Below are 18,525 nucleotides of genomic sequence, written 5' to 3' on the forward strand. Positions count from 1 at the left end.
TTAATTTATTTGGAAGAATAAGAATAATATGTGAAACACACACATGCCTTTTATCCAGATTCACCTATTAGTGTTCTTCCCTGTTTGCTTTTTTCATAAATTTGAGAGTAAGTTCCCTATATCATGGCTCTTTACCCCCCAAAAGGTATAGTGTCTATTTCCTAAGGATAAGGGTATATAACCACAATACTATTATAAGTTGATTCTCACTGTCCTTTTTGCCATTTTTTTTCTTTTTTCTAGTATAAGATCTGGTAGAGAAGCTAAAATAGCCAAAATAGAATTAGCCAAAATAATTTTAAATAGTAGGAACAGTTTTAGAAAGCTTATACTAATCTGACCTCAAATCTTTGCCTTTCCCTGGTTTGGGAAGATTTTTTCTTACGCTTTTTCAGGGAGTTACTAGTTTTAAATTTTACATTTGGGTCTGTGGTTATTATAACTTTCATTTCTCTTTCTAGTGTTCATGTTTTTATTTAAGTTCTTAGGCCTACTTATGATAAAAGAAGGATTTTAAGAAGCTAAGTCCATCTTCTCATCACTGGGTCTTTAATTGACTTTTGTTTGTTTGTTTGTTTGTTTGTGGTTATTTTGACAACAGAGGAATTCCCCAGGTTGTCTTGCCAGCAAAGCACTCAGTGGAGGGCCTGCTAGACATCCTGTCAGGTTGTATAATACTTAGAAAGTCATGCTGTCTCTTTTAAACTAAGGGATATTGGTGAAACTTAAAACTGGAAGAGAAATCCGTGCTAATTATCATAGTATTTGCCTCATTCTTCATTCTTAATATTTTAACACATACTTTTGATACCAAAATATTAAAGTCAAGCTTAATGGCAGAACAACCAAGGCAGACTCACTAAAAGGATTCAGGAACAGAAGATAATTTAAAATATAAAACAAAATTTATTTTGTTCTTAGGATTCATATGTAAAAAGAAAAGAAAGCCAGAAAATGTTTTTGGAAATGAGAAATACGAATGTCAAAATGAAAACAATACAGCAAGCAAGCAGGTAGTAAAATAAATGCTCATGTTTTAGAGCTAGTTTATCTGGAGTTTCAAATCAAAGAAATTTCCATGTGTGGAGTAATAGAGATGAAAAATACAAAAGGTAAAAACAAGTGATGGAAAGAGGGGACGCCCACTGTCTTTCTAAAGGAGTGTTGAAAGAGTATGGGAAAAAAACCATCAAAGGGAAGAATGGTTAGAGAAAAATGCCCAGAGCCAAAGGTTGTATGTTTTCAGTGGGAATGGGCTCAAGCTGAGTGACTAGCAGCATTATTTCCAATTGAAAAGAATTAAAGATAGGATAAAGAGAAAATCTTGAACTTCCTGAGCAAAAGACAAACTGCCTTCTACAAGGGAAGGAGAATCAGACTATCAGAATTTTTCCATCTACAACTCTTGATACTCCTGTGGAAAATCTTAGAGTAGAGGGGAATGGGGTATATAGAATTATATTCTTAAGGTCAGTGTCCCATTATATCAGTGAAGGGGAAACGCAAACTAAAGAGAATTTCAGGTGTACAAGAGTAGCCGCATATCCTTCATGAGAAGGTAACCTGAAGAGGTTTTTTAGCAGAATGAAAAAGGTATTCAAGAAAGATAATACCTGGTAACTGGTTATACTAGAACAAGTATGTCTCAGCAGGGGCAGACTCTATGTATCAGACAGGTATTCATTGTATGTAGTGTATCTCAGGACTATAAGCATCTCCACTGTGGTCTTTAAAGCCTGACAGATGAAATGAGCCCTCAGTGGGGAACCACTGACCTTGGAGAAGTAAAGGAAGCTAAAAAGAAAATAAAATTCTAACTAAAAGAAAATAAAAAGTTTCTAAATAATCATGTTCACAGAAGGTAAGTTCTGTGAGAGCAGGGCTTGCTTTTGTTCTCTGCTGAATCCCTAGCACCTAATGACTGGCACATAGTAGCTGATTAAATATTTGTTGAAGGAGTAAATGCTTTGAAGAATCTCTTTCCTTTGGGAAAATTTGAATGTCATTGAATTTTTATTTATTGGTTTAAATTGCTGTACTTTTTTATTTAGGAACTCTGTACTCAGTTATTCAAGTTACATAATAAATGCTGCTGATTGTTTTTCCCATTTGTAGAAATGGACAATAGTATATAAAAGATTTAATTATAGTTAGAACAAAATGTTATGAGATGGAATAGAAGGAGAGAAAGAATTGAGGAAGGGTAAATAAATGCACTGTTTTTCTCATCTGAAGGTAACAGATTATTGTTTAAAGATGATATATCAAGCAATTGTGCCTCAAGCATATTATTTGAAGTCATAAAGACAATCACTAAAACTAAAAATAGTGTGGCTTCTAGTGTAAGGGGGGGGAGAGAAGGAGAATATAACACGTCCACTGTAATACATTACTTATCATATACAATGGGAATTGATAGTGTTTGCATTGAAAGAACAAGAAATTTATGTGTTAGTATGCTACTTAAAGTTATAGTGGCGACCCATAGGAGGAACTTAGAAGGGGCTAGAGGTGGGTACAGGAGCTTACTTTTTACTTGAACTTGCTATTTGTATATATTACTTCTAATGATAAAGCTAGTTTAATTGCAAAATAAGAGAAAGAAAACAAAGAACTAATAATGTTCTGAGTATATTTGTACAGATAAATATGAGTAATCTGCACAGCAGTAGAATCTACTTTTGACTATTTAGATAATCTTTTTATTGAAATATTACTTCTGCTGTACTTGAATGTGAGTCATTTAGATCCTACTAGATATTCTTTGGTTATAAATCCTTATCAGGAAACCTAATCCCAAGTGAAATTTTTAGTTTTATTTCCCTGTAGAAATTAGAGTTTTCAATTGCCTGTAACTTTGAGGTGACTTCCTAAATAAGGCATTTACCTGTTCTCTCAGAAACAGATGAAGACCTGCAGTTTATGCCAAAACAAGCAGGACATAATGATAATAAAATCCCTATTAAATTGTTTTAATTTCTAGAATCTTCTATGCATTTTGCTCATGTATACCATTGTATATTGTTAGTTATTTTGAAAGAGCAAATTTTAGTACCTCCAATAATATTTTTCATAATGGGAATACTTTTGATTCTGAGATGAGATGATAGTCTGTCTCAAAGTAACCATATTTTTTGTTAATATATAAGAAGTCACTTCAACAGTAACACTACCTGTGACAACAGTGAACATTTCTCTGACAGTTCTATGCATCTTTTTCTCAAGTAGAACATTTAGTTTAATGCTTTCCCATTAATCAAATTATAGTTCTTTAAGATCAAGAATTAGTCGAAGTCTGTTCGCATCTACCTTTTGGTAAACTTTTTTATGGATGGACTTCTTTTATACTGAGTGAGTTGATTATGATTAACAAAAACAAAATTTTGCTTTTCCTTTCATCTTTACTATAAAATTTGAAGAATAATATTTCTTTGGAAAATAGTTTTTGGCACAAGATGTGTCACACTGGATACCATAAGCTTTTTTTTAAATTTTTAATTAGGCTCCATGCCCAATGTGGGGCTTGAATTCACGACCCTGAGATTAAAATTCATGGGTCTACTGACAGAGCCAGCCAGTCACCCCAATACTATAAACTTTTTATATTACGTATTTAAGTAATTCTCTGATAAAATATTGAGTGGTATTTTTGTATTGTCAAGATGATACAGTTTTAAGTGTAGTAATACTGTGTTTTGCACTTGGTAAATAGTCTTTGTAAGCCAGAGTTGGGGAAACGACGTGCTCTGATTAACATTTTAGAGTACTGATTTGTTTTTATTTTTTTCTCAGATTAAGGTTCTTGCGCCGTAGGAGAGTTAATAGTGGCTGTATTTTTGTTCCAGTGCTGGTTAAGAATTTTAGAAGTTTAGTAAATGAACTATCTATAGTTCACTGGGTTCATGCTAGATCTTTGGGAGATACTTCTTTCATACCTATTACAGTATGAACAGTCATCATTAAATTTGATGGGTATTTCACTTATTTTTCTTCAGCAGCAAATACATTATTACTTCATGAACATACATGTTTAGGTGATACGAATTATCTTGTTTAAGTTTCAGGAAGTAACTTAAATTGTTGACTTATCTTTCCAGTTTACTTAATGATTTATTTTAAAAATTGTATGTGCAATTTCTTAATTTAGAAATTGACTTGCTATATTGCACTCTAATTTCTGAGTGAAACTCACTTCACTGCCTCTTGACAGAAAACTTTGAACTTATAGAAAAGCATTTCAACTCCTAGACATTACATATTCAATACTGATGTGTTCTGTTTTGCATTTGAAATAACAAAAGGGAATGGAGGAAAGATAATAGGATATATAATAAAATAACTAAGGTAACAAAAAGCTACTAGTTAACAATTCTACTTTTGAATTAAAAGTCTGGAATGTACTAATTTTATTTTTTTCATTTTATTGTAAACAGACCAAACTCTGATTCCAAAATAGAATTGTGTGTGGATTCCTTTTATTTGGCTTTAAGACCCTCTGTTCCTGGGTCCCCCCAGATCAGCCATTTTGTGTGAGGAATCTACTAGCACACATCTACATCTTGTATTCTGGTCAACCTATATCACCATATATTTAGTTCCTGTATGGTTTTTTCTTAACTGGGATCCCTTATTCATTCCAGCAGATATATACCAAGGGTTACTAGTAAGCCACTAAAGATAAATAGCCCTTTCTTTATGGAATTTAATCTGCTTGGACAAACATAATTAATTTCTCTCAGTTTTATATTTTTCAGTATTGAGGACCTACATGTCTCTTGAAGAATTTATTTTATATGTGTATGTGTGTGTGTGTGTGTGTGTGTGTGTGTGTGTGTGTATTTAACTTAATTTTGGTATTTTTTTAATGTAATTGGTAATTTCAGTTTTACTTTCCAGTTGTTTGTTGCTGGTTTATAGAAATATTTTGTATCTTCTGACCTTTGTAAATTCATCTATTAGTTCTAGGAGTTCTAATAGAACATCCTTAGGATTTTCTGGCTGACAGTCACAGTGTCTGTAAATAGAGACCATTTTATTTTTTCTTATGCTTCTTTTTTGTGTGTGATTTTAATTTTAATATAGTGTGGCTTAAATGTGAAATTAAGTGAAAACTCTAAAACCAAAATAAGACTACACATAAAAAAGTTAGTGTAGTGAGTGATGTTATTTTGCTGAAACTAAATCACAGTTCAAACACATGAGTTAGTTCTAAGGCTTCTTAGAATCATATTCTTACTCTCATTTGGACCTAAACTAACGTATGCTATGACTGTTGTCCACCACTTTTCACTATTTGAACTTACTCCTAACTCTTTCATTTTATAGTACACTTTGAGATTACTTGATCTTTGGTTGGTACGGATAAATTATAAATAATTATAAATTATTAGACCGCATCTGTTCTTTTTTTTCAAACCTGAAATATTTCTTTATTTTATAAATGCAAACTTGGGCACTGGAATCTCTTAAAGCAGTTTTTTATTATAGTGTGGTCATGCAGGGGATCAAGAATGTTAAGTCTCACGTACATGGAAACATTAAAAAAATCGAAGATTTGGCTTTGTAGAACAGAGCCTCCAAAGCATAATCATTCTCTTTTCCCTTGATGATTTTTTTTTTAATTTTGATTTTATTTTACAGTACAGAATTGATCTATTTCCTTTATATTTTTTGTGTTTTGCTTTCTTACTGCAAAATGATCATGTTTTTGGGACAGTGCAGGTCAGAAGCTTATCTCAGTATTAAAACACTTTAATGGATCTGGACAAATGTACAGGCTTTTGAACAGCTGGGGCTTTTATCCATCTGTTATTGCCCTTGTTCTACTCTCTAGTGTGAAATTTTTCAGTTGTGTAAACCAATCTGAGTAGATTTTAACTCTGGTAAATAATTAATTTTCCTTCTGAAGAATTGAATCTATTACATATTTGAACTACAGTCATTGTACATCTAAAATCTTGTCTTTTTTTGGAACGTGTTCCTCTTTTTTATTTAAGTCTGATAATTCACTGGTTTTAACTTTGGGGCAGAATTTAACCCTCTTGTAAACAATAAAAAGAGAAGCTGGGCAACCATTAAAGTTAACAGTGCTCTGTAGAATATCTATGTATTTCATATTACTGCACCAATATGATACTTAATGTATTTGGGAGTTGTATTTTTCTAACTTTTCACTCTGATTTTTTAAACATTTGGAAGTAATTTTTAGATTTACAGAAATGTTACAGAGATAATAGAGGATGTTTCTCTGTATGTAGTTTCTCCTAATATTGACATGTTACATAATCATAGTATGTTTATCCAAACATATGCTTTTCCAGATTTCCCCACTTTTCCCAGTTTTTCTATTCAAGATCTGGAAAACCAGTTTTGTATTCAGTTTTTATGTCTCCTTAATCTTCTCTAAGCTATGACAGTTTCTATGTCTTTTGAAGACGTTACTGGTCAGGTGTTTTATAAGGTGTCTTTCAATGTTGGTTTGCCTAATGCTTTGCCATGATTAGACTGAGTTTATGGGAAGAGTACTACATAAGTGATACATCCTTCTCATCTGATCGTATGTAACTTACTGTGATATTAATTTTGATTGCTTGGTTAGGGTTGTATCTGCTAGGTTTCTCTAATGTAAATGTCCCTTTTCTCCTTTTGCATACGGTGTTCTTAGAAGCAAGTCAGTATGTCTAGCCCCACACTTTATTTTATTTTTTTAATTTAAATTTTAGTTAACATACAGTGCAGTATTGGTTTCAGGAGTAGAGTTGAAGTGATTCCTCACTTACATACAACACACAGTGCTCATCACAGGTGCCCTCCTTAATGCCCATTGTCCATCTAGCCATCTCCCACCTACCTACCTTCATCAACCCTTAGTTGTTCTTTATAGTTAAGAGTCTCTTGTTTACTGCTCTTCTCTTTTCCCCCTCCTTCCCATATGTTCATCGGTTTTATTTTTTAAATTCCACATAAGAGTGAAATCATATCTTTGTCTTTCTTTGACTTATTTTGCTTACCATAATACATTCTAGCTCCATCCATGTTGTTACAAATGATAAAATTTTATTTTTTGATGACTAATATTCTATTGTGTGTGTGTGTGTGTGTGTGTGTGTGTGTGACATCTTTATCTGTTCATCAGTTGATGGACATTTGCAGTCTACACTTTAAAGAAGGAGAAGCAAGCTCCACCTCATGCAGGAAAGAGTATTAAAGAATTTGTGAAATTTTTTGTTATTTATTCAGCTCTTGTGTTTGTTCTTTTTCTTACTTCTAGAATATTCCTTTTGTCTTAGATCCCTACAGTTCTCTAATTTTTTTTTCTTTGTGATTTCCAGCTCTTTTTTTCTGATTTGTAATTTGAGATATTTCTTAGACTTAATATTCTACTTTCTAAATGAGGCTGTGACCATTTTCCCCTTTAATTCATCTACTGAAATATTCAGTTTGAAAATTAGATTTTTCAACGTTTATTTATTTTTGGGACAGAGAGAGACAGAGCATGAACGGGGGAGGGGCAGAGAGAGAGGGAGACACAGAATCGGAAACAGGCTCCAGGCTCTGAGCCATCAGCCCAGAGCCTGACGCGGGGCTCGAACTCACGGACCGCGAGATCGTGACCTGGCTGAAGTCGGACACTTAACCGACTGCGCCACCCAGGCGCCCCTGAAAATTAGATTTTTAACGTAAACAAAGGTGTTTGTCTTTTTGCATTTGGGTCTCAAGTGCCTGCCTGCCTGCTTTTTCTTTTTTTTTCCTTCCAGGTATTCACTGGTTCCTTCTGCAGTTCTGTGTTACTCTACTTGTGTTCCTAGTGCTTTTTCTCATTTACTTTTTGGATGGTGTGGCGTCTTAGATACACATTTACTTTTTCCCTTGTGGCTTTTTAAACCTCAGGTCTGGTTACTGAAATATTGCTTATAATGCTAAACCTACCAGTGATTAAAAGGAAGTAAGTCATTTATCTCTAAGGTTAAAGGCAAGCTGTTGGCCTCTCTCAGAAAACTGAAGAAAATTTTGTTTTCAAGCTGTTTCCTAGGTAGAGAAGTCTTAGCTCATCTGTGAAACTCATGGTTTAACAAAAAGACATGGGTTGGCAAGTAACCTTCCTCCTGGAGCTCATCTCCACATGCCAACTTGTGGATCTTGACCTTAGGATCATATGTTGGTCTCCAGTGTCTACTCACTTCAAGGTGGGGAAGAAGCCCTATACCAGACTCAAAGCCCTCTAATCTCCGAATCTGCCTGTTTGAGGCCTAGCTCTGTTAATGGGAAAGGAGAGGAGAAGGCATTCCTCTACAACTTATTTTTTGCATTGTCAATCATTAAGAATAAAAATTCTGTGAGTCACTTTGGGATTGTGTCCTAAAGAGTGTATATGTTTAAGTGCCTTCTTCTGAACTATCACTAAAGACATAGTCCTGTAGGTGTACTGGACCATAGCTTCCTTTGAATGATTTGGGTTTCCTTTCTCCCTCTATCCAGCTATCACTGATAGCTCAGCATCACTTAGTCTCATTTTTCTAGTGGTCTATAGCTGATAGCATGCCCATAGATATCTCATTATATTCAAGTATTTGTTTAATATTAACAGTGTCAGGTGCAGTTCTAGATCTTGTTAATGTAAATGTGGTTGTTTTGTTGTCTTAAAGCCGAGGTGGTGTTGACCATATTCAGGAAGACCTGCGTTTTGTTGGTGGAATTTTTTCCATGCTAAGGACTTCCAAATTTGTATACCCACCCTGGACCTTTCCTCTTATCTCCAAACTCATGTATCCAGTTGCCTGTTTGACATCTTCTCACAGTTGTCTAATAAGCATCTTAAATTTAATATAACGCTGTTTGCCTGCCCCAAACCTTCTCTATCTCTGTATAGGGCACCACTGCCCTGCCAGTTGTTGAGGCCAACAATGCTGGACTCATTTGTGAAACTTCTCTTTCTCACTTCACGTCTAATCAGTCTATCAGTAAGTAACTTGTCAGCTCTGCTTTCAAAACGTATCTGGAATCCAAGCTCTTCACTAGCTCTGCATCTTCCAGCCCTGCCTAAGAGCTATTATCGTACTGGATTATTACTGTGTTAGCCTTTCTGGCTTTCCTGTTCTCACCTTTGCTCCCCTACAGGCTATTACCAGCAAAACAGCCCTTAGGAGATCCTCGTGAGACAGTTTTTTCATGCTTCTCCTGATACTGTTAGTATCGAAGTATTGCTAACCTCAAAATATGTCAGGAAATATTCCCCCTTTTTCTAGTCTCTGGAATAGTTGGAGTAAGTTTAGAGTTATCAGTTCTGGGACAGTTAATTAAATGCACATCTAAAACTATGTGAGCTTGGAGGCACCTGACTGGCTCAGTCAGAAGAGCATGTGGCTCTTGATCTTGGGGTTGTGAGTTCAAGCCCAATGTTGGGGCGTAATTACACACACACGCTTAACATGTGAGACTGGTGGGGTTTTTTGGGGGTGGATTTTTAATTGTTGATTAAAGTCCTTTATTACAAGTCTCTTCAGGTTTTCTACTTATTCTTGAGTTTAGTTTGGTAAATTGTATGTATATAAATTGTACTTTTAGGAGGTTGTTTTGTCTTCAGCCTTTTTTTCATATTGGCATTAATGGTATTTTTATTTTTTAGTTGTATCAGTCTTTTGCTAGTAATGTATCTTCTTTTTAAATCAGTCTTTCCAGAGATTTTTTCTCTTGGTAGTTTTTTTTTCTCCCAAACACTAATAGATTTCCCCCTCCAAACACCCAGTTTTTATTCTCTGGTTCTCTTTATTCTTGTTTTCTGTTTCATTATTTTCTGCTGCTATCCTATTTTATTCCTTCTACTTTTGGGGGCTTATTACTCATTTCCTAACAGATTGAGTTGGATGATGAGCTCATTACTTTTCAGACTTTCTCTTTTTTTTTAAAGTTCTACATGTGTAAATTTCTAAGTGTTTGTTGGGACTTAGACTAAGCATTTTCATTATTGTACTGATGTAAAAATTTTTGAATTTCCATTGTGATTTTTTTTGGAGATTTTTTAGGAGTGGTTTTAGAATTTCCAGATGTGGTTAAGGTTTTTTGTTAATCTGTTTTGCTCCTAAAACTGATGTCAGACAATGTGATGGTGCATGACATAGACCCTGGTATTTATTGAGATTTGCTTTCTGGTCTAGCATGTAGTCCCCTTCTGTGGTTTTTCTGTGTGTACCCTATAATTGGTTTGGTTTTCTGTAGCATGTATATTCACTCTGTATTTTTACTAATATATGTGCTTTACCAGTTACTTAGAGAAGTGTGTTGAATTCTCCTGCTATAATGAGAAACCTGTCAAATTTTCTTTATAATTCTGACAACTTTTAATATATGTAAAGTTGTTTTTTTAGTTTAATATTATTGCAGCTTATTTTAAAAATATCTGTTATTTAGTATCGAGTGACCGTTTTGTCTCCCAACAGTGGGTTTTGCCTTCAAATGAGTTTTGTCTGGTACTAATATCATTGTATCAGTCTTTATTTGGTTTGTGTTGTCATATGTCTTTTCATTACTTTTAACTTTGTGACCTTATGCTTTAGGTTGTTTTCTTGTAAATCATATATAACTGGATTTTTGAAAAATCTGAACTGTTATTTATATTTTCATTGAAGAACAGAGTTTTTGATGCTTGATTATAAATGTATATTTCTGCTGTCTTATTTTGTACTTTCTAATTAAATCTAGTTCATTCAGGCTCTCCCCTCAACCCTTCTGTCCTGTTGTATTGATGTATGTGTTTTTTTTTTTTTTTATTTTCCTCTTTTCCTGGCCACTGAGTTAGAAGTTACACATTACATACATAGCTATCTTGTAATACGTATGTAATTTGTATATTTTAAATTTGATTCAGCTAAAGTGCATAGTTGATTACAGTTGAAACTGAAATAGTATCTCTAACTTCTATTTTAAATAACACACGATCCTTATTGCTATAGCTGATCATCTCCCTTGAATTAAATTTCCCTCTGTCTAACTTATCCTTAAATAGTGACTTTTTGGGGCGCCTGGGTGGCTCAGTCGGTTAAGCATCAGACTTCAGCTCAGGTCACGATCTCGCGGTCCATGAGTTCGAGCCCCGCGTCGGGCTCTGGGCTGATGGCTCAGAGCCTGGAGCCTGCTTCCGATTCTGTGTCTCCCTCTCTCTCTGCCCCTCCCCCGTTCATGCTCTGTCTCTCTCTGTCTCAAAAATAAATAAACGTTGGGGCGCCTGGGTGGCGCAGTCGGTTAAGTGTCCGACTTCAGCCAGGTCACGATCTCGCGGTCCGTGAGTTCAAGCCCCGCGTCGGGCTCTGGGCTGATGGCTCGAGCCTGGAGCCTGTTTCCGATTCTGTGTCTCCCTCTCTCTGCCCTCCCCCGTTCATGCTCTGTCTCTCTCTGTCCCAAAAATAAAAAATAAAATAAAATAAAATAAAATAAATAAATAAACGTTAAAAAAAATTAAAAATAAATAAATAAAAAATAAATAAATAGTGACTTTTTTTTCCTGTAGTTTGAAGGTTCTTCATGGAGTTGATAAATTTCTGTAGCTTTTATATCTGGCTAATTAAAGCAGGCTTCAAAATTTTTCACACAAATCTATTTGTTTTCTTTAGTTTAAAACTGAACTTTATGATTAGGCTGTTTTTTATTTATTTTATTTTTTTAATGTTTTATTTGTTTTTGAGAGAGAAAAAGCAAGCGAGCAAGCAGGTGAGGGGCAGAGAGAGAGGGAGACACAGAATCCGAAGCAGGCTCCAGGCTCCGAGTGGGGCTCGAACTCAGGAACTGTGAGATCATGACCTGAGCCGAAGTTGGACACTTAACCGACTGAGCCACCCAGGCGCCCCGATTAGGATGTTTTTTAAAAAGCTTTAAGGATTGTATGCAATCAGACAACACTTCCTGGTACCATATTCTCTTTTTTGTCCCTTTTTTTTCTTCATATTGTTGGATTTAGCTAGCTCTGTGCTTTCATTTTGTTTTATTTAATTACTTTATTTATTTTTAACATTTTTATTTATTTTTGAGAGACAGAAACAGAGTGAGAGCAGGGAGTGAGAGCAGGGGAGGGGCAGAGAGAGAGGCAGGCTGCAAGCTCTGAGCTGTCAGCACAGAGCCTGAGCAGAGCTCGAAACCACGACTCGCGAGATCATGATCTGAGCCGAAGTTGGACGTTTAACTGACTGAGCCACCCAGGCACCCCAAGTTTTATTTACTTTTAGAGTATCCCACTGGAAATGTGTGTATGAAATGATTTTATTTGTAGTTACCATATAGGAGGGCATTTATTTTATTAGCTTTCTGTATGAAATACTGTTATTTAAGTTCTAGAAATATATTAAAGTTAAAAAGAAAGGAATTTAGTAACAGATAACTTACAGAGTTCTCTTTGGAATTTGAAATACAGTTTTCTGATGGTGTCACAGGATTGGAAACTAATTGACCATTTGCAAAGAATATTCATATTTATTATAGAGCATGTATTACTCATGGAAAATAAAATGGGAGTAGTAAAAACAAAAAAGTTTTATAATGTGTTTAAACACAGGTCTTTTTCAAAGTGTGTGTTCTCTGGACCAGCAGTGTCTGGATCACCTGTGAACCTGTTAGAACTACAACTCATAGGTTCAGCTTCACACATTAGGGGCCCAGTAGTCTGTTTCCAGAAGTTTTACAGAGTATTCTAATGCTAAAATTTGAGAACTGAGTTACAAGGTGGGGCAAACTACATGATGCATACATTTAACAGGCATACACAATGCCAGTCATTCTTTATTTCACAGACAGAAGTACTGCAGATATATATTGGGATAGTAAACGAAATGAAAACATAACTCAGTTTAACTTTTGTTCAAGGGATTTCCAACTTCTTAACGGAATTAATAATGATGATTAATAAATATTAAGATTTCTAGGGGCGCCTGGGTGACTCAGTCGGTTAAGCATCTGACTTCGGCTTAGGTCATGATCTCACAGTCCGTGAGTTCGAGCCCCGCGTCAGGTTCTGTGCTGACAGCTCGGAGCCTGGAGCCTGCTTCAGATTCTGTGTCTCCTCCCTCTCTCTGACCCTCCCCCGTTCATGCTCTTTCTCTGTCTCAAAAATAAATAAACGTTAAAAAAAAAAAAGATTTCTTGATACGAAAAAGTACAATATGATGAATATGAGAATATGATATAGAGGAAGTTTGTGAATCAAAGTATTTTTTAATTAACACTAAATTCTTAATTTAATCCAATTTTAGTGCATTTTAATGCATCTCTTTTCCTCATAACCCTACCTAGCCAATAGTTCAAATTGCCACAGAGGCCTTTTAGGCCTTAATACCTCACCATTAAAAACTCAATGAAAAGGCTAGAAAGATGTTCATATTCTCACCTTAAAATCTCACGGGAAAATAGGGCGTGGAGAAGGTCATGCTCTCTTGATATAGGTCTTTTGTTTGAAGTCCTTTGTTTTAAAATGTTTTGTAGTAATCCTCCCTCAATAGTATGCATAGGTAGTAAATCTTTTTTAATTACTCAAATTAGTATTTGCATAACTTTTTATTATAGTACAAATAATTTCAGTCTTTAAATAATGATAGTATTTTATTAAAATTCTCTGTGCTTTTCTTTCAGGAGAGAAATAGAAACAAACAATAACCGTATGAAGATGTCCTGTTAGAATTACAACACTAATGATGTAGACTCTGGAAATGCCTAATAAGTCAAAGAAGACGTTATTAAAGCTTTTTTTCTGCTTAAGGTGACATCTTTGAACTCTAACACAGAATTGACTCTTCTTGTAATGGTTTTCATCAGCGCATCTGCCCTTATACTCTCACCAAACACACTTGAGAACTGTAACTTCGTCAAGCACTTTCTGTCCTGAAGCTTTTACCAGTATCTGCTGTCTTTTGTAATTATGCATCCTAGCTAAGGCACAGAAGACTGAATGAATGCAAGGATTCATTAACTCTTTGAATTTGTTAAATACTAACAGTTAACCATTAGAAGTGGTTCAATGATGTAAGAGTCACACTGCTTCAACTTTTTCTTTGTTGTAGTTTTTAAATTGTCAATTTTTAGCTATTTGACAGATTAAAAGCAAAATAATCATGCCATATTTAGTCCTGGAGTTCAAGTCTAAATGTTTATGTGAAAAATTATTGTAGTAAACTTTTAATATGGCAAAGCAACCTTAAGCTCTATTTTAGCCAAATGAATCATAATCTGAAATTATATTAGAACATTTCCCTTGTCTTCAAACCGTTTGGTGTAACAGAATATTGATATGCAGCTTGGTGGACTTCACCAGTTAATGCACATTCTTCTCCCCTCCTTCCCCCAATAATATGTATACTGAAAAATGTGCATTTGTCTGAGGAATTATTTTGTTTGCTACCACTTAATGAATCTCAAAATTTTGAGTAAATGTACCTCAGTCTAATCAGACTTTTTATGACCTTTATAACTACATTTAAAACCCTTAATTCCTATTTCTGGGTGTTTGCGAGCCTGATTGCGATCATGAAGTAAAAATTTATTATTCTAGGTATTCACTAGCTAAATAAACAATAGTTCTTGTTTAGCAAGCATATACTGTTCCTCAACTCTTTTCTCCAGCTTTTGCAGTGTCCTGGCATCCTTAAAATACTTTGAAAATATGGCCTTGATCCATGGATTAAATCAGTATCTAAGTGAATGTGTTGATGTTTTATTGATCAGATCTATATAAATGGGAATACAGCATATATCTGGGTATTCTTATAGTTATCTTTTTAACATCTTATTTTTTTCATTAATTACATATCAACATTAATTTTGTAACTTGAAACAAATTGATTTTGTATAATTAAACGTGTCAAGCATCTGTATTAACTGATTTGATGGCATAAGGTTATGAAGATAATGTACTGCCCCTTATATTACTGTTCCAAAAGGAGGAAACTATGTAGAAAGATACATTAAGGGTGAAAATAGCAATATAGTAGATTTGAATACCTTGATGTTTTGCATTACGCCATTTATGTTTACATCATGTTTAGAAATGTGTTCATTTACAGTGGTCTTTGGTCACTTCAGTTCAAAAATTTAGTGACGGATATTTCTTTGAGGCTTTCATTTATATAATTTTTTTGTACAATGTTTTCTTAAAGGTACAAATACTGTATTCAAGTGAAAAAAATACAGTATTTGTAGATAATCGTAGCTACTTCACAGTTCTTTCGTAGTCCCAGTGTAGTTATATCAGTGTTTACTGAAGGGAACATCAAAATATTAGTGGTATGTTACAGAATAAAAGACTTTCTTAAAGGAAAATTGCACCTATTTTACCTTTTTAAGAGTAAGCCATGAAATCTCGTAACACGTCTCTTAACTGTTTATACTGAAATTGGCATTTGGGTATAGTCACCACAGCAATGTTCTGTATCCCTAAGATTATATAGATAGGACGTGTCAAAGCTGACTGTTGTCACTCTGGAGGTCCTATTAGACAAAACTGTAAAGGGGTGACCTTGTAGAAAGGGTCTGAGTCCTCTCTCTGAGGTTCTCTTTTTCTTGGTGCTTTATTAGCAACTCTGAATATTTTTATAAAACTAGTTACATTATAAGTGGATTCAAACTTGTTTAATTTACATTAGGTTTCTATGTAAGAAGTGTCACTCACTCAGCGAGCAGGCTGATTGCAGTAGCAGACGCAGCTGTCAGATGTAATCGAGGAGTCTATTCAAGGTGAGGAGTACATCCCAGTGCCTTTAACCTGGATTTCTAATACGAAGTGAAATGGGTGCAGCATTCCTTTGGAAAAACGACAACAACAACAACAACACTTTTGTCTTTTCAAAATTGGTAATTGTTTTCTTCAGAGCACCTACCTTCTCTTCCTCCTTGGTCTGTCAGTGTATGGCAAAAAGGTTTTTCTCTGAATGAAATGATCACAGATTGTCTCAATAGCACAACTAACTATTTCTTAACTGTAGGGACCAAAAGGGAGAGAACCTGGGCTCTGCAGCAGGAGACACATCATCAAATGTTTGAATAATCACAAATTAAGACATTATTGGCCCAGTCAATTTTTTGCTTCCGATTTTTCCAAAATCTGGTTTGAATGTTTCTTATTAAAGTTATCTTACATGGGTATTTTATTTTGAAAGGTATTATAGTTTGTATATTTAACAGTAAGGGGGAAAATGTAACCAAAATTAGTATTCTTTCTCTATACATATTGGTACTTGAAGATTCCTTTCAGAAGAAACCCCAGCCTTTTCCTAATTTCAATACTTAATTCCTCATTTTAACTCGAGTGATCTTTCTAATTCAAAAGCTGTGTTCTTTTTGAATACCATGCATGGGGGTTAAGCTGATGTTAAAACAGTTTGCAATAAAAAAGAATCAGCTTAAGTCATTTAATCATTTCAAGTGCATTCTGCATCCTATAAAAATAAGTTTGAGAAATTAAGAGAATTGTGTTTTCATTAAGTTTTGCATATCTTTTGTTATGCCATGTAAATTCCCTTCTTTTTCGTATGATTAAAGAAAGGTTATGATAAAATGATTAGTTCATTTACATTCACTTGTAGCAATTACATGAGAATTTGAATTTTGTCGTGTTTGGGTTTGTTCATTCCTGTGAATGATGGTACAGTTAGGTGAGATTTTCTGTTATGGTACCCAAACTCACCATTTGGTCCTCTTTAATCTTTGAGGGTTTCAATAAAAATTGTTCACTCATATCTGTGTTTTTTCCATTTTATCTTCAAAAATATATATTGCTTGCCAGAAAACAACATTTTTGTCCGTCCTATTGTGGGTTTCCTGATTGACACGTCTCTCAAGTACAAATAGATTATATCACTCGTTTTAGTTGGCCATTTAAATTAAGTGGGGGAATTAGAGAGAGGATAACAGTTTATCCTAATCTTTATCTGCTCCAGTGAGCTGATTGAATTACATGCTCTTAGTACTAAACTTAGAGCAAAAGAGAAAGAGGCCTATTTGTTTTCATGTAATGGGAGCAAGTAGTGGTATCAGCTGTCTAATAACCCTAACCCCCCATCCTTGGTACCAAGGAATGCTTTTCCAACAGTCTGTGTGTTATCCTTTGGGATAGATAGAGCTTGTGTAGATACGATCTGTGATGAATGTGGATGGTGCATTGATTATTGGCTGGGCTCTTTATCTAAGGTACTTGTCCTGATGGGGGAAACCAAAGAGTTTAGTTTTGTGCTGTTAAAACTTTCCAGATGCCCTGTTGGCCTGTGAAGAGGGCACAATTTTACAGAATCCCCAGGTGTCCCACACTGTGGCATCATTTGGAACCTCCTTTTTACCAGTCATTTCCTAAAGGGAGTGTTTGCATTTCATCAGCATATTTATATTTGAGGCTACCCCAATTCTTACCAGCCTGGCTTTATCTTGCTTAGTGATACTAGATTTTGTAAGTCTAGTTTAGAAACTAAAATATCCTGTTTGGGTTTTTTTTTTAAGTTTATTTATTTTGAGACAGAGAGCGTGAGCAGTGAAGGGTAGAGAGAGAGGGAGAGCGGGAGAATACCAAGCAGGCTCCACACTGTCAGCGCAAATCCCGATGTGGGGCTTGAACTCACAAACTGTGAGGTCATGACCTGAGCAGAAACCAAGAGTCAGACTCTTACCCAGCTGAGCCACCCAGGCACCCTGGAACCAAAATATTCTTGCAGTCAGAAGTTAACTGGCCAACTCAAAGTCACTAGCTTTCTAATTACAGTACTTGGTGATAGCATAATCTTGAGGTGTATTCTTTTCTCATTCCTCTTGGTGCAGTAGTGAGAAGTAGAACTAATATCACCTACGTGTGGTAGTGGCAGTTTAAATACAGTTCATGTATACTGCACTAAGTTCAGAATCTGTCTACTCTATAATTTGAGTTACCGTTTGGGACTAAATATAAACAAACTTTGTAAAACAATATGCAAGGAAGATGTACGTGTGGAGTTCATAACACTGATGAGTTCCCCATCCCTTCCTGCCACCCCACTTGCCTATCCAAATACTCCTCCCCACGCCCTTACGTAGAACACACGTAGGGATGTAGATAGTTGAATGTCATTTTAAAACATTGGATATATCTGACACCTCTGTAATCAGAATGGAATTAATCCTATAAGGGAATGTCTTAGAATTGGAAGTTGAAAGAAAGACCAGACTTCAAGTTATTTCTAACTGGTAGATTGACCCTGAGCGAATCATTTCTTTCTTTCAGTGCACTTACCAGGAGATTGGTATAGAATACATCTAAGGTTCTTGGCAGTTCTGAAGTTTTGTGATTTATGATGTAAATCGCTTTGTAGACTATGACCTATTCTAGCAATGGTGAATGTTTGGTCTTTAGAAACTAAGTTTGGAAACCGATATGATTTTTAAAAAAATAATTTTATTTACAGAATATAAATAATGAACACCTCAATTAGATTTTATACATTGTGTGTATGACTACTACTTTCCTTCAATGATTTTTGAAGTTCTTTGGTACAAAATCCTCATCTTTTCCATAGTACTGATAAAAAGAGA

The 18,525-nt window shown here is 34.9% G+C and overlaps 1 protein-coding gene across 8 annotated transcripts in view; it reads left to right on the forward strand.

Annotated features, from left to right (window-relative positions):
• Positions 1–16,707, forward strand: part of YTHDF3 (YTH N6-methyladenosine RNA binding protein 3) — a 41,023-nt gene extending 24,316 nt beyond the window's left edge. For all 8 annotated transcript variants that reach the window (XM_019822721.3, XM_011291374.4, XM_003999835.6 and 5 more), the window contains one exon: positions 13,612–16,707. In XM_019822721.3, coding sequence (XP_019678280.1) covers positions 13,612–13,635 — 24 coding nt within the window. In that variant the 3' untranslated portion in view covers positions 13,636–16,707. The remainder of the gene's footprint in view (positions 1–13,611) is intronic.
• The last annotated feature ends 1,818 nt before the right edge of the window (positions 16,708–18,525 follow it).

Source organism: Felis catus, chromosome F2 (genome assembly GCF_018350175.1).
Source record: "Felis catus isolate Fca126 chromosome F2, F.catus_Fca126_mat1.0, whole genome shotgun sequence".
Taxonomy (NCBI): domain Eukaryota; kingdom Metazoa; phylum Chordata; class Mammalia; order Carnivora; family Felidae; genus Felis; species Felis catus.